The sequence below is a fragment of the Andrena cerasifolii genome, chromosome 1 (assembly GCF_050908995.1).
Source record: "Andrena cerasifolii isolate SP2316 chromosome 1, iyAndCera1_principal, whole genome shotgun sequence".
In the NCBI taxonomy this organism is placed as follows: Eukaryota; Metazoa; Arthropoda; class Insecta; order Hymenoptera; family Andrenidae; genus Andrena; species Andrena cerasifolii.
Genome location: NC_135118.1, coordinates 34,219,312 through 34,234,871, shown reverse-complemented (window position 1 = coordinate 34,234,871; position 15,560 = coordinate 34,219,312). Strand labels below are relative to the sequence as shown.

At 42.4% G+C, this 15,560-nt stretch overlaps 4 protein-coding genes across 6 annotated transcripts; 1 reads left to right on the top strand and 3 right to left on the bottom strand.

Annotated features, from left to right (window-relative positions):
* The first annotated feature begins 1,503 nt into the window (after nt 1–1,503).
* LOC143378365 (putative E3 ubiquitin-protein ligase UBR7) lies at nt 1,504–3,196 on the top strand. The gene is made up of 6 exons (XM_076830076.1): nt 1,504–1,715; nt 1,789–1,977; nt 2,074–2,223; nt 2,293–2,586; nt 2,668–2,827; nt 2,908–3,196. Exons 1-6 carry the CDS (start codon nt 1,575–1,577, stop codon nt 3,057–3,059), a joined length of 1,086 nt encoding a protein of 361 aa, XP_076686191.1. The 5' UTR covers nt 1,504–1,574; the 3' UTR covers nt 3,060–3,196.
* Tan (C45 family peptidase tan) lies at nt 2,847–7,394 on the bottom strand. 2 transcript variants are annotated; one of them, XM_076830075.1, is made up of 8 exons: nt 7,141–7,394; nt 6,540–6,663; nt 5,656–5,853; nt 5,212–5,322; nt 4,445–4,661; nt 4,063–4,303; nt 3,729–3,925; nt 2,847–3,661 (listed from the first exon to the last, which is right to left on the bottom strand). In XM_076830075.1, exons 2-8 carry the CDS (start codon nt 6,654–6,656, stop codon nt 3,525–3,527), a joined length of 1,218 nt encoding a protein of 405 aa, XP_076686190.1. In that variant the 5' UTR covers nt 6,657–6,663; nt 7,141–7,394; the 3' UTR covers nt 2,847–3,524. The 2 variants fall into 2 exon arrangements, with proteins under 2 accessions (XP_076686190.1, XP_076686189.1); XM_076830074.1 differs by having other exon boundaries at nt 6,540–6,679; nt 7,141–7,393.
* A 1,679-nt stretch (nt 7,395–9,073) lies between these two features.
* Nucleotides 9,074–10,486, bottom strand: LOC143371027 (uncharacterized). Its single transcript, XM_076815871.1, has 2 exons — nt 9,812–10,486; nt 9,074–9,741 (listed from the first exon to the last, which is right to left on the bottom strand). Exons 1-2 carry the CDS (start codon nt 10,141–10,143, stop codon nt 9,402–9,404), a joined length of 672 nt encoding a protein of 223 aa, XP_076671986.1. The 5' UTR covers nt 10,144–10,486; the 3' UTR covers nt 9,074–9,401.
* A 394-nt stretch (nt 10,487–10,880) lies between these two features.
* LOC143378363 (DDB1- and CUL4-associated factor 11) lies at nt 10,881–14,461 on the bottom strand. 2 transcript variants are annotated; one of them, XM_076830072.1, is made up of 10 exons: nt 14,050–14,461; nt 13,472–13,580; nt 13,139–13,385; nt 12,918–13,064; nt 12,645–12,826; nt 12,460–12,552; nt 12,092–12,338; nt 11,832–11,987; nt 11,609–11,715; nt 10,881–11,469 (listed from the first exon to the last, which is right to left on the bottom strand). In XM_076830072.1, the coding sequence occupies exons 1-10, from the start codon at nt 14,127–14,129 to the stop codon at nt 11,314–11,316; spliced, it is 1,524 nt and encodes a 507-aa protein (XP_076686187.1). In that variant the 5' UTR covers nt 14,130–14,461; the 3' UTR covers nt 10,881–11,313. The 2 variants fall into 2 exon arrangements, with proteins under 2 accessions (XP_076686187.1, XP_076686188.1); XM_076830073.1 differs by lacking the exon at nt 14,050–14,461 and adding an exon at nt 13,828–13,846.
* Between the last annotated feature and the right edge of the window lie 1,099 nt (nt 14,462–15,560).

Below are 15,560 nucleotides of genomic sequence, written 5' to 3'. Positions count from 1 at the left end.
AGAAACGAAAGTAAGGTTAGATTTAGCAGTTACAGAGGGAGCCAGTGGGCTTCGATAGGGACAAGCGTTAAATTCCTGTCCCAATTACCGGATTCACTATAAAAATACGAAAAAGTTTCAAAAGTGCTCATTTTGTTATTTTTTCATAAAATTTGAAGCTTTTATGATATAATAAACACTTTACATAAGTGGAAATCATGATAAGTTCCTTACCGTTTCCGGTAAGGATTTAGGTAAGTCCATCGAAATCTTCATATGCACTTTTGAATTTTTTTTTACTATGCTTAAATTGCTTAAAAATGCAACCTTCTCGTTTGTAACACATACATTAATAGATTAACTTGATTAAAGAAATTTCTTTCCTTATTTATTAATGCGAGTTTTTTGCACAGTTTCTTTAAGCATAAAGGCACGGTAATCAGGCCATCTACACTAGCTATTAAATTTTTCCAACCATCAATTAGTAGTACTGCATCTTGTGGTTCATCTTTCCATATAGAATTAACAAGTTCATTATATTCTATATCTGAAATTGTTGTGGATAATGATTTCCTTGTAGGAGCCTTATACTGATGGACGATGGTCGAAATTTCATTGATAAACGCTTTGAAATGTTTTGATTCTACTATGCTAAGAGGTAGATCACAGCCAAAAATAAAATTGGCTAGTAATTGATGAATCTTTATTTTCTTAAAATAGAAATAATCTTTTTATTCGCATAATTTTGAATTTAAACAAATTATATTTATTCTATATGTGTGTCTTTTACTAACCTTTCGATATCCATTTTTCGTCAATGTAACTTAATTTAATTTGTTTTAATCAGATTTATCATTATTAATAAATTGTCACTTTATAACCTACACGAAACATGTTTTACAGATTAGTTATTTTCATTCCAGGTATACGACATTTAAGACACGTACCTATCGTGTATAAAATAAAACAAATCGTGTCTTTACCCAGCTCTGGTGTATCTGTGTAAACATAGGTACTGTTTATCCGGTTTATGTATCGCGAAATCGGGATTCCGGTACATTCCGGTGTTATTCGTGTTGCGCCGCAGCACGCGCTTGGAAACGTACAGTGTGAGATGGTGTGAGAGAGGTTAACCCGATGAAATTTTTAGTGTGTTTGGATGGCGATCGTTTTTAAAACATCTCTATATAATAGTTTGCTCTCCATTTTCTGTTGTTCAATCGGGAAATCGAAACGCATAATCTCTACGTTACTGAAGAGATTATGACGCGCAAAACATGAAAATAAATGTTTGGAGTTGATCTCATTTTGATTTTCTAAATAGAGAACTTGAACGTAAGCGAGTACCGCGTTTGGATAGAATTTTTCGAACCTGAATAGCCGGCAAGATCAAGCTCGAGACAATTTTGTCGTTGAGTTTCTTCTGGGTTTTCTGCGCGCGATCGACGCGAGACGCGACGGGACGCGGCGCTAGATACCTATATATAAGATAGGAAACGATTCGACCCGACGTGACGGGACGGGACGGGACGCTGCTGGACGCTGCATAGGACGGGTTCGAATTACTTTGGTCCGTTGGTTGCGGTAGCGACAAAATGTCTGAGCAAGGTGAAGATATTATAAAAGAGGAGAACTCTGTTACGATGTTGGATGTACTTCGAGAAGAGAATCAATTAGAGGAAGACGCCTGTGCAGTTTTGGGCGCGTCCGATGATAAGAATTGCACTTACAGCCAGGTAACGCGAAAAATACTAACCTTACGCGCAAGTGAAAATCGATCTACCTACTATCAAGCTCAAACGTTTTCAGGGATACACACGACAAGCCCTTTACGCGTGCAAAACTTGTTGTCCACAATCGGTGCGAGCCGCTGTTTGCCTCGCTTGTAGTTTTCATTGTCATGAGAATCACGAGCTCGTCGAACTTTATACTAAAAGGCATTTCAGGTGCGATTGCGGCAATTCAAAATTTCTCAATAACAAGTGTAATTTAGACGAGGTACGTCTGACAACATTTCCCTCGTGTGGACCACTGCGCATTTTCTACTCTCGCATTTTCTACTTTCTAAAAATGCATATTCCTTTTGATCGGCAGTCGAGGGATTCTACGAATCCTGAGAATCGTTATAACCACAACTTTGACGGTGTCTATTGTATTTGCAAGAGACCGTATCCGGATCCAGAGGACACCATAAGCGATGAAATGCTACAGTGCATAATTTGCGAGGATTGGTATCATTCTAGGGTAAAGAATATTTGTGGCCCCTTTTTTATATCTTGTTGGTGAAATTACTTGTTCTTTAAATTTTCACAGCATCTCGAGTGCGAGAATGGTGTGCCAGCCGATGGAGCTTACGACGAGATGATTTGCTCCCTTTGTATGGAAAAAAATGATTTCCTTTGGAATTACGCGAGCAAATATGCGGCGTTTGCAAGCAAAGGAGACGCTTTTAGGGACACTGAGAGTGGATCGATCGACGTCGAGAGCGAGAAGAAAGGGTGCACGATGCCGCGGGACGATTCCACGATCAAGACGATCGCGAAGAAAAGTTGCTTTTGGCTAGAAGGCTGGAGATCTGCGCTTTGCGCGTGCGACGCCTGCAAGAAGGTAGACCTTTTCCATCCTATTCGAGACTGCTATCCCAGCTCCATTCATCTGAACATTGACGAATGAACTTTGCTCTGTTAGCTGTATCAAGAGAGAAACATTACATTCCTTCTTGATCCAACGGACAGTGTGCACGCTTACGAGGAAGCGGGAAAGATCACCAGTCAAGAGTCACGATACGAGAAAGGTATGAAGGCCCTCGCCTCTTTGGGCCGCGTCGAACAACTGACAGCCATCGAAGGTACGATAGCGGAGTAATGTTATATATTGGTTTCTAAACTGTCAACTATATTTATTTTCGTCTCTGTACATGTTTTACAGAATACAATAACATGAAGGAACAATTGAAACAGTACCTGCAAAAATTCGCTGAAAACAAAAAGGTGGTGCGTGAGGAGGATATAAAGGAGTTCTTTTTGGAAATGGAGTCGAAGAAACGACCAAAAGTTGTGATACCCACGTACTGTCGCTGATATACTTTGCTCAAGAACTTTAGGTTTTTAAGGAGAACGTATTTCCACTACTTAGCGGCCGACGATGTAAAATTCTTCTCGCATATCCAGTATTTATGAAATTGTATTTGTTATAAAAAGAAAAGAAAAGAAAAGAAGCAAAGAGAATACGGCAAACAAGTGCGCAAAGCTGTGTTGTTATTCTCGTAAAAGCACGACCAATGCGGTTCGTTTGGAAGCTGCCGATGAAACCTGTTTGTGACCCCTATCGAGTTTGGATCGTAAAGTAGTTGAGAGCTGAATGCGCGCGATACATTTAGAGCGAATGAATGTTCGGCTTGGCTGAAGCGGCGTGTTCACAAGTATGTATGATGCGAGCTTGGGTGGTTGGTCGAGTATGACGCGCGACAGGGTAAAAGGCAAGGTGTGGCGTCTGTTCGGCGAGTGGGGGAGGTGGGGAGGCTAATTAAATTCAAGGAAAGGATATTATTTTTCAAGAGTTTCCATAGCAGGTATGGTCGGTTGGTCGTCACGCAGCTGCAATGGTATTACTAGAATCGGCTCTGTAGAGTTTGGTTTGTCGGTGTAAAGAGACCAGGTTCGTTCGATGCAGTCAAAGATACCTGATAAACGTGGTTCGAAGGATAGTTAAGCTACAAGTAGTAAGAGAAGGAGCCTGTGGCAACGTACCTGTGGCTATAGTCTTCACATAATCGTTGGGCGTAATTTCCTGATAAACTCTGTATTGGTGATCCGTTTGATCGCTGAGAATGTTTATAACGTCGTGACGAGATTTTGCAGGGGGATGCTTACAAATCGCTTCCATTCTCTTTACGCTGCTGTCTATAATAAGACCGTCCACTTCTGGCACTTTCAGTCGGAGATATCTGAAAGTTAGTTAGGGATTGTTTCGGCGGCTGAGAAATCGTCGTAGCGGTAGCTGACGATTAGATTAGATTAGAGCGGAGAGTGACGGAGCACGTGCTGCCTGCATCGTGTCGTGTCGTTTCGTTTACCCACTCACTTGTTGCAATGGAATGTATGTTCTCCAGGGCTGACGGTCAAAATGCTCAGCTGGGATTGCGTGCCATCGATCTCGCAAGGGCCGATCTCGGCATTGTGAAACATTCGATCACCTTCTTGAGTTAAGAAGGTCATATTTACCGCGAATCCTTCAGCTGCGCCGAACCCATCGTTTCTTAAAATCTGCTGAGCTTGCACGTAATTCTCAGCGGCCAAGAGCGCTCGTGTTATAAAGTACCTGGCTGTGCGTGTACACGATTTCAATGGCTGTTAATCTAAACTCGGAATAAGCTTCGCGCGGTACTCGATACTCGAGTACATACATACGTGCATACGCAAGACCACTTGAGGAAGGAAGCGTTAGGATCGTGTGGTGTACTCACGCGTTTTGCCGGACCTCAGGTGTCGAGCACTGAGGGTATTGATGGTATAAACGAACCCGTGGTAATTGTAACCCATCGTATACCCCGGTAAGAATCCGGCGTAGCTCAAAGACGTGAACTTTTCTTCCTTGCAGCCTGGTTCGAGCACATGGGCCGATACTAAATACCAATGATTTAAAGTTTCGCTCAGTGCGTCTTCGTTGTGCCCTAAAATTTCCTGTTTCGAAAAGTCGTTCCGGTGAATGATACACGATAGTCCACCCGATATTGTACAATGCACATTGCATTACGTTTAATCAATGTTCTATATATACGGCTGTAGCAAAGAGTGTGCACAGAAATATTCGTGATAATTCGATATTTAACTCGCATACGCATGTAGGTATGCAGAATATAGATTCAGCCAACTCTTTTGTAAAAATTCACTTTTTTTTTTGTTCTTCCATTCTTCCATTCTTCCACCAAACGGATTATTAGATCTGAAGGTTTCTTTCGCGGATGATGCTAATTAAAAGCATGATCAATATATAGATTTAAACTAATCCGTGAATTGGCCCGAGTAATTCTAATTAACACACTGATCAAACATACAGGTATGAAAGCAAGTTACATAGCTACGTGCGGTCGGGGGATACCCCGTATTGTACCTACATATACGAGTATGTATTAGTACGTAGGTAGGTAGGTAGATAGATACGTTTCAGCACGTGTTTGTAAATTTGTAGGTCTGGTAGGTAGTTTCTTGATAATGATTATTTATCGCTCACCTGTCCCGGCTGATTGCATACGATAGTTGAACAACCGACTGGTAACGAGTTCCCCTCTGCTCCCTCATTCGTTACGTTCGGCACAATGTCATCTAGATGCATCAGAAACAGCTGTGAAACAGAAAAACTCGCGTTATCTTTGTCGTTATGTGTACGTAGATACGAATCTTATCATCTCATTTGTCAACGTTAGACACGGAAACTCGTGGAGCAATCATTTTTATGTAAGTAATATTGGTTGCTTAGCCAGGCGATGCGTGCTATCTAGTGTACCTATATGAGAGCAAGACGCGCCGCGATACCTACCGTGTAAAAACTCGAGTATTCGCATAAAACTGCGAATTACGTTGTTGGATTCAAGATAAGCGGGAACAAACGAACCACATGCACGATGGCAGCAAGATGAGATATACATATACTGTGTGTGTGTGTGTGTGTGTGTACCTTGTGAAAAGGAACGTTCGCTCCTTCGGCCGTTCCTTGGATTTCTCTCACGTATTCAGGATATTGCTTCTCTACACAGGCGAGAGTCTCCTCGTAAACCTTTCTACCCGCTTCGGTGTCATAGAGTGGCAGGTAGCTTTCGTTCAGAGGATGATACGAGTTGACGTATGAGTGAATTAATCCGGAGAACGTGCGCCCCTATTTGAACATTGAGAAAAAAACGTTTTTTCATCTTTCCTAATGATCCGAATGCGATGCTTTTCGCGGAGTCGATGCCGTATTACCGTGGAAATAATCTTAATTACATATACATGTGTTGATTTACTCAACTCAACCACTACACACCGCGTCCAAGTCAATACATGTATACAATATTATGTAACTCTTGTTACGCAACATGTCCAATCTCGTGGAAATAGAGGTGCGAGAACAATTTATGTGCGCGTCAACACCCGTGCCTTCTGTCTTGAATTTTTTAGCCGACATTCGATATCCGATAATCGCATTTACCTACGCTTACATACTATCCCAAATGGAAGAATACGATTTTTTTTCTTCCTATATTTGATCGTTGCAGTTTGCACAAGTCGCGATAATTGTAAGAAATTACTTTTTTGCAAGCTTTCGATTTTATATTCGGTTAGAGTGGGAAGCTGAAAAGGAAATTAAAGGATATCTCTATCCGTAGGTAGGATAGGATAGATTTTCTAATGATCACAATTACCTATACCTATCTCATTATCGATTTACACAACTATTAATTCCGACTCCTAATGAGTTTCTTCTTCTGATTTCCCTGTTATTTCCAAATACTTTGCTATTATTACGGAATTGAAGGAAAATAAATTATAAACAGCCGTGTAATCGATACGAGGTAGTCTTACGATATCGAGACCAATGTCGTAATGAGTTCCTCTTGTGTGAATGACGGGAATCGCCTGCCTCCTTCCAAGATTCTTCGCCCCGGACGCATGTTCGGAAGAGTTCACCAGGCTAGTCATCCTTTAACTGGACGTTCACAGTTCTAGAGACGATCGCGAGTAATTGGTGTTGCGAATAAAATTTTCATATCAAGAGAGTTATCTTTACCACGTGTTCCGTCTTTCCCTCTCTGACTCTACATAAATCTCCGTCGCGTACCTTCCCTGACGGCACGTTTAAGCCTCTATATAAACGTAGGAATTGTCCCCGTTTGATTATCGGATACACATTGGTACATACGTGTGCCTTGGAAAATAATGGGAAACGGTTCGAAACTCTGTTTCGCAAGTTAACCGATATCTTGGTCTCGACAACGTTTTGTCCTCTCGATTACATTTCTCGAGTAACGGACAATAAAGTGAGTGAGTGAGAGAGAGAAATTTCAGAAATCCGAGACCGTAAGAGTAACGTTTCCAAAATTATAGCACGTTCGCGATTGCAAGATTCAAACGGATTGACAATGAAAGGCGCGGAGCGCGCGCGACTCGTTTCCGGCCAACGTACCTGCGCTTCGTTCAACCCTTGGACCCCTTTTATCGCCGCGTTCTTAGTTGTTGATCCTACAACTGAAAGGTGTACCTACTACCAATGTATTATACGTGTGGTATGTCCCACGGAAACTGTAAGAATAGTTTGATGATTGGCGAGCAGAGTAAGAAACAGTCGCGGACGTCGTTCTAACGGCGATGAACGTTACGCGACTGACGATTTACTATCGGCGGTCTCTCCGCCGCGAAGACCGTAAGTATAATCTACCTTGTATCGACTTGCATCGATTAGTGGAGTTGTACGGTATGGATGGCCGAGTCGCGTCGTGTCGTTTCGTGTCGAGTCGACTCTAGTCACTCTAGTCGAGTCACCTCCAAGGGAAAAAGAATTCGAGGAGTATACGAGCTACCGTCCTACGATTTTCAGACAGTAGTGTTTTACGAGCAACCTGCTTTCCTAATTTACTAAAGGTCTGGACTCGCGGGCTCTGCTAACGAACAATCTCCTTGGAGAAAAATCCGAGAGTTGTTGGAAAGACAAAGGGAAGAAAGCTGTATCTGGGAAGAGCTAGCTCGAGCTATCGTCGAAGAGGGTGCGAGATGAAAAGAGAGAATGATTTCGATTGGTAAAATCTAGATACTGCGAACGATACCGATAATCGAGTACAGCTTCTAAGCCTGTTAGATCTTACTTAGATACCTATACGTTCTCGATTACGGAATGTTACTACTTCTACTTTTGGTGTGTTCCGTTGAAGGAAACGTTCCTACGGCTGTTCAAATACCTCCATACCTAGCTATATTACACCGCAAACCCTTCTCACTGCAGATTACTTTTGTCTTCTTTCCCCGCATTTTCTTTTTCCATGTTCGCGCTAGGGTATCTAATAAGGAGTTGGGGAGAGGCGGGACAGGAGGGAAATGATTCGAGACGCTCAACATGGGCAAATACAATTATATGTGCTAATCGTAAGCTGCGACGGCCGGGCCAGGCCGGGAAACCCTATGTACCTTATCAAGTATACATAGTCAGCCATTAATTTGGCTTCCAACCGCACATATCTTTTGGCTATAAATGGACAAAGACGGGACGGACCTCGTGCCTTACTTATGGCTTCCTTTAGAATCTTTTCCGATTCTGTCGCCGTAGTACTCGTATACGTATACACAACAAGTACCTATTACACTCTACGTTACAGTGAGAAACCTAGACCTTAGATACATTGTACAATATCGCGTTTGCCCAATCGTATTATTTATTCCCAAGTTAGAGTTTCTGTAGTACATACAAACGATACGATGGCGAGCGTTTATTCGGATAAAATGTGTCCACCCAGTTTCGATTACACGATTACATTGGGGAAAAATAATAAATCCTATTTGTCATCTCCAACAATTTATTAGTACATATTGTAAATTATGTGTGTGCACGCACACGTATATATATAAATACATATAAATATATTTATACATATACCTATATATACAGAGTAAATGTACAGATATATATACACATATGCATACATATCTGTACACCTTTGGGAGTTGGTACGCTATAAACGTGCCTGTGAATTATCGTACGACCCTTTTCACTCTTGGTTGAAACATGGTTATACTATAAAAACCACAGATCCGTTCCCCGATCTCTCTCTCTCTCTCTCTCTCTCTTTGTCTCTCACCCTTTGCTTGTCGTTTTCTTGTGATTGCAAGCGAAAATAGCTTTGTACCTAAAGTTTGAAAACTAAGGAAAACGACAGGTTGTAACGGTTAAAATGTCGCTTCTATTGCTTGGAAAGGGCCGTCTTCTCCAACTTGATGCGATTTAAATATAAAAAACTTGATCAGAATCAGTCGATTGCGTTCAAATTTTTTTTAAGCGGAAGAGAGAGAGAAAGGAGGATAGATCGTTGCTTTGTAAGAACGTATGTACCGTGTTAAGGGGGGTCACTCAGGTGGAAATGAACTACCAGTTATTTTACAGATAAAAATTTGCAAATATGTATTTCCATATTATTTTTTACGCTGAAATGAATTATCTAAGAGTTAATACAGTAAGAATTTTTTTTCAAAATTTAAAACAAAAATTCGAAAGAATTATTCGATTGTAAAATCCATATCCTTATCTCTGTAGTATTGTATACAAAGGCTGCAAAAAAATTTCAGCTCGAAAACTTCATTTTTGTCCGAGTTATAAAGTTTTTTGTTGTATACCTTTATCCTTATACCTGAGAACTCGTTTTTTGTGACGGTGTTGAACAATTTTCAATGATTGTTCGCTCATTTGCATTTGGTTGTCCTTGAATGAATGTAATATTGTTTTAGTCCATCCTTCGTTATATTCGGTGACAGCTTCTGCGACTGCAGCTTCAACAAGATATTTTTAAGCAAAATATCCTTTGGGCACTTACGCCATATCATGCTATGCAAACGTTCATTGGAATTCTGCGTAAGACATTGTGCACAACGACGGAGCAGTTTTTCATCGCTTAGCTTATTATAAATTGGTAATATTTTATACAGAAATTTTTTTCTGATAGGTGTTCCTATTTTCTTATCATGAAAACCAGGTTTTCTTCCTTTCGCAATTGCTGATTGGTAAAAACACCCGATGGACATTTATAATGTTGTGGTTTCGTATCCGTCCAAACTGTGTGGTATCTCGTCGGGTATATGGCAGCTTTCATAGCTGTAATATTGCTTTTATTTCGTAATATAGCTTTTTTTTATAATAATCTGTTAATTTTCTAATTCTAACTTCTTTCAGCGTACCTTGCCCTTTACCCCCTAAAGTAATCCCTTTTGTGCGCTCCTGTTTTACCAAATCGGTCAAAGCTCTCCATAATCTTTTGCCAACGTGATTCACACACTCTTCTTTTTTCATTTGTACGGCTTCCCTGTATATTTGTAGACTATTTAGATACTGCTCGGTTTTGCAATCAGTATCAGAAATAAAGGTTTTCAGTCGGACACCATATTCTTCTGATCTTTGCCATATTTGCGCTGCTGCGAACATTTCCATTGCATTGGACAGGCATTGCAAGAAGAAGAAGGTCCAACGTACGGAGCAGGAGCGTTTTAGTTACTGCGCCAAAACAAAAAACTTTATAACTCGGACAAAAATTAAGTTTTCGAGCCGATTTTTTTTTGCAATCTTTGTATACAATACTACAGAGATAAGGGTATGGATTTTACAATCAAGTAATATTTCGAAATTTTTTTTTTTAAATTTTGAAAAAAAATTCTTACTGTATTAACTCTTACATAATTCATTTCAGCATAAAAAATAATATGGAAATACATATTTTCAAATTTTTATCTGTAAAATAACTGGTAGTTCATTTTCACCTGAGTGACCCCCGCTAAGCGAGACGAGGCACAATGTTCCGACGTGCAGGGCGACCATGTACGCATGCTTTCCAACCACACGATGGTAGGCGATAAGCAACCTTGTCGTTCTCTCTACCATCATTTCTGCCCTCTGGGTACTTTCCTGCATATATATATACACATACATACATACATACGTATGTGGTAATCCGGACCGATTCATCGGGATGCAATGTACACACACACACACACACACACACACACACACACACACACACACACACACACACACACACACACACACACACACACACACACACACACACACACACACACACACACACACACACACACACAAGTACGCGTCTTTTCGGTGTTTGAAAACCGTGATACTGTACAAAAAAAAAAGACACCGCATTTTTGTGTCGATTTAATCCCGCAGGGGCAGAAAGAATGAGTGAGAGAGAGAGAGAGAGAGAGAGAGAGAGAGAGCGCAAAGCGTCATTCAATATCGGGCAAGAAAAAAAATGTTCGATTCTACGAGAACGAGCCCCGCCTGTTCGGTGCTGCTGTACCCTCGTCTCATTTTCTACCATTTTGACTCCGATGACGCTGATTGCCGAGACGGAGAGAAAATCGCAACATGTTGATTCGTCCGTAACGGCGCGTGCATTCGATTCGTTTACTCAGTCTTGTAGAAGAAAGTTAGTCGCTCCCATGAACGTCGATGAGAGTGAGAAAAGTCACCGATATAAAAATATCTTGCCGACAAGCGCTGAGCAACAACAACTCCTTCCTCGTAGGAACGAAAAGACTGAAATTGCGAGAACATTCAGTTCACCGGTTTAGATATCTATAAAACTCAACACGCTGCCGCATGTTTCGCTCTTTGAGCAGCAATTCGTTGACTTCGTCTCAAGGTACGTGGTGGTGATTCCGAGTCGCTTTCCTCTTCCGAGTCGGAATTATCAAGGGCTGTCTTGCCAGCGTACCGCCAGCTGACGATGGCGCCATCCCACTGAAACCATCAAACGGAGAATTAAGAGAGCCGTTTCAGAGTCTCTCTCTCTCTCTCTCTCTCTCTCTCTCTCTCTCTCTCTCTCTCTCTCTCTCTCTCTCTCTCTCTCTACGTACTATAGCGTAGAGTGGATACTTACAGACGTAGAAAGAATCTCCTGATGAAAGGGGTGCCAACTGACGTCGCGCACACATCCTTTGTGTCCCACCAAAGTACTAACTATCCTACCCGTTAAGACGTCGTATACTGAGGATCAACCAGAAAACATTCTTATGCTTACATGTAGGTATATAGTATTCGACCAACATCATCGTCTAATCTTTCCTTCTAATTCTAATCGGAAAAGTATGGTTAGAACCTACTTATGACTCGTCCCGCAGCGCATCCCGTATATATGTACCTCTGACCGGTAATGGAAGAAGGGGAGAAATGGCATCGTATTAAAGTTTGAAGGACCGAGTGTCCGCGATAGGTCATGATGCTGGTATCACCTTCCAGCATGTTCCTCGCTTTGTGCACTGTTATAGTGGAGAAAAACGGCGGCATGTCGCGTTAAAGTGACAATCGATCAACGACACAAGTCGCTGTGCGAAAGAGTCTTAACGGTTACGTGATTGCTTACATCGCTTCGGTACCCGTTGCCACCGGTAATCCCAGTTTTGATTCGCAACAGCTTTGCGCGTATTCAATATACCGTTATGATCGGAAAACGAACGTACATCCCACAGTTTGATAGTTTGATCTTTACTATTGGTAATGAGATATCGGCCGTCGCCTCGTGGATCGATATAAGTTATACCGTTCATGTGGCCAGCCAACACGCCAACCGGGTGTGGATCGGTTTCGTTCAACGTTCTCCTATCCCATACCTAAATCAGGATAACGAAAGAAACAACCGACCAGGGAAATGTAGATATCAGAGAAGCTCTCAGAAAGGAAAAAAGGTTAAGAATAAAAGAGTAAAGTGCAGTCGGTAGAGTTTGATGATACCTTACAGAGGCCGTCGTCACCAGCGCTGTACAAAATCTGCGAAGTATTATCGGCAAAAGCGACTGCATTTACGTCGTTGTGGTGACCTCCGATCTACAAATCATCATCATCATCATCATCATCGTCCGGCAGTGAATAACGTGGAATCCGGCGAACGCGCAACAGCCCAATACACTTATACAAACCCTGAGAGCGCGCTGATGACACTCTCTGTCGTAGACGTAGAGATAACCATCGTTTGCCCCACCCAAAATTTCTCGTCCGTCACTAGAGAAGACGAGAGAAAACACGCAAAACCTTCGGTCTTCGGGGCATAACGATAATGATTCTTGCACAGTGGAATCGCCGTAAACGGGACACAGATACACTGCGAAAGCGGAAGAAATGATCTTGCGCGATTATTTGCATCGATGCCGCGATCGACTGATAAACCATTTCCAACGGCGGTCCATACTTACAACATTCTGACCAACTGGAATAAACGATATAATTGCCATCGGGACTAAATGCAGTGTCTAAAATACTCCAACCTACGTCTCGTGCGGGAATCGTTTTGAATTCGACAAAATCGCCGTCGTGCGTTCGGTAAAGGCGCAAAAATTTATCTGCGAACGTACATAGAGTATGATGCGAATTGAGCTCCGATCGGTATACAGCCTTACTTGATTAGGCGACTTACCTTGACTGGCGGTTAAGAAAAATCTTCCGTCTTTGGAGTAAGAACCACAAAATGCTTTGGTATTATACTTGGCAACTTGATGCATTTTATTGGGTAGAAAACTACTGCTTATCCTACACCTTTCTCCTGTACTGAAACTAGGTCCCAGGGATCTCCTTTGAATCATCGACATCACCGATAGGTTACGCTTGTCGATGTCGTCTATAAATCCGCATGCCTGCTTGGTTGCCAGGCTTATCTCACTTTTCTAAAAGGAATACAGAGCGTGAAGCGAGGTTCGGCAGCTGACCCGTGTAGATACCCGTGTAATAATATGTAAGAAACGTAACAAACATCAAGTCTGGCCGTGTTTGGCAAAGATGTAATTCTTGGCGGCTGCGAATTTGCGGCATATTCTTCGTCCGAGTCATCGTGTTCCGAAGATATGATGTGCAGTTGGCCGCTAAAACAGAATAAACCAACAGCGTTATCGTCGGTGCGTTGAACAATCGGGCAGCAAAAAATACAGTGTACGCAGAGGAGGGTGTTGGGGGGTTAGGCTGTTGGAAGTTGGAGGTAGAGCTAGAAAGAGAGGTTGTTCGAAAGAAAGAGTCGAGGACGAGAAATGACGAAAAAGGCAAGATATCGCCGGGGCAAGCGAACGTTCTCGTCTTAAGAATTCAAACGATCGCGTATGCATCGAAACATACATGTATAACGACAGCAAATTACGTAAAGAGGTTAGAATTTCTCTCGCTCTTGCTGGCTAGCTCTCCCCGTTCCTCTTTCTGTCTCTCCTTCTCTTCCCCTTGCCGTCATCAGTCTATCTCTCTCCTTCTCGCTCTTTCTATTAACGCGTACCATGCATGCAGTTGGAGGAAAGATCCACATTAATGTTAAAGCTTTCGCCTACGAAATTACGTTTAACCAACCTGCGTATCAAATACTGTAATATAGCGGCAAGCCCTGGATCATGTTCGATATCCATAGTCCGCGAATTAATGCCTCCCATGCAGCGAACAAACGAATCTTATTTACCGTCTCTAAAAGCAAACAAGGAAAACGTCCAAGGGTTGATGGCGTTAGTGCAGTGACTATGACAGTTGAAACAGACGATGACAGGAACGAAGAGAGCGCGTGAGAACCTGACGGTAGGTATGTATGGCGGTGGAGAGCGAAGAGGAAAGTGAATAAAGATACATTATATGTACGTATAGATATACATATAATTTCCTTGCGAGGTACGCGTAACATTATTCATCGAGAAAATGATGGTAGATTGAAATTGCGATTGTAACGATAGTGCGAGGTTTATAAACACACAGCAGCGGAATGGGCGGAATGGGAGGCGGGTGGGGTGTCAGCGAGCGAGCGAGCGAGCGAGCGAGGAGAGTGTGAGAGGGCGCACAAATTTCGCACAAGGACAAAGGAGGGGGAAGGTTGATGGCGCGCGGAGATGAAGCGTTTTCAAACATTCCCATGCGCATCGCGAATAAATAGAAAAATGGAAAGAAACTTTTGGCTATCGCTATTTCCTTTCCAATCCTACGACATTCTCGTCATTCTGTACGCTTTGAGAACTTTTCGATGTAGTAGAGGTTAATTAACAGCTTCTTGTAACTTTTATTAATCAGAAATATCTAGATACACAAGCGGGTGGATGTATAGAATAATGATGACACGCAATGTTGGGCGTGCGAGAAATAGCTACAGTGGCTAACAGTAACGAAATTATTCGGACACTATTGAAATCGTTTAAAAAGACGTTTTTTTAAACTGTTTTTTTTTCTCGCCAGTAATGAAAATTGAAAAAACACGTTTGTAGGTTGAAGTAAGTTGTATACATGCCTAAAATTTCATGAAATGAAACGAATGATCGGGTAACGTTGCTCTGAGCTATAAAAGCTTAAAGATCGCAGAATAAGGTAGAAAATCGGTGATTTCGGGAATTTCGGGATTTTCGTGTTTCTCGGATTGAATTCTGTCTGTCTGTTGGATGTTGAGAATTTCTCGATATGCGTGAAACAGCTCGATCTATTTTCATCTTCAACCCCCTCCCTACCAGCCCCTGTCCCTGCGGCCGAGCGGGAGCGCGCGCGCGCGCGCGCGCTTTTTTCCCACGCCACAGCTGTAATCCCCAAATCGAAACCCCCTACTGCCCAACAGATCCGCCCTAGCGCCAGTCAGAGCAGCGATATCATCCCCCTACCTACACCTTGACTGGTGGCGATAGCTACCTGCAGCCCAGACCTACAATTTTCAGGCAAAAGCTTACACCCTGGCTGGCCAGAGCCGGGTCTTGCCGGAACTGGAGCCGTAGCGAGCCGGAGCCATAGTCCAGGTCGTAGGTAGCCAGCAGCCACAGCCGGGGCCGGGGAGCGCGCATGCGTTTCCTCCCAACTTCCTTGCAAGTTTCTCGCTTTCGCGTGGAATGACGATAACA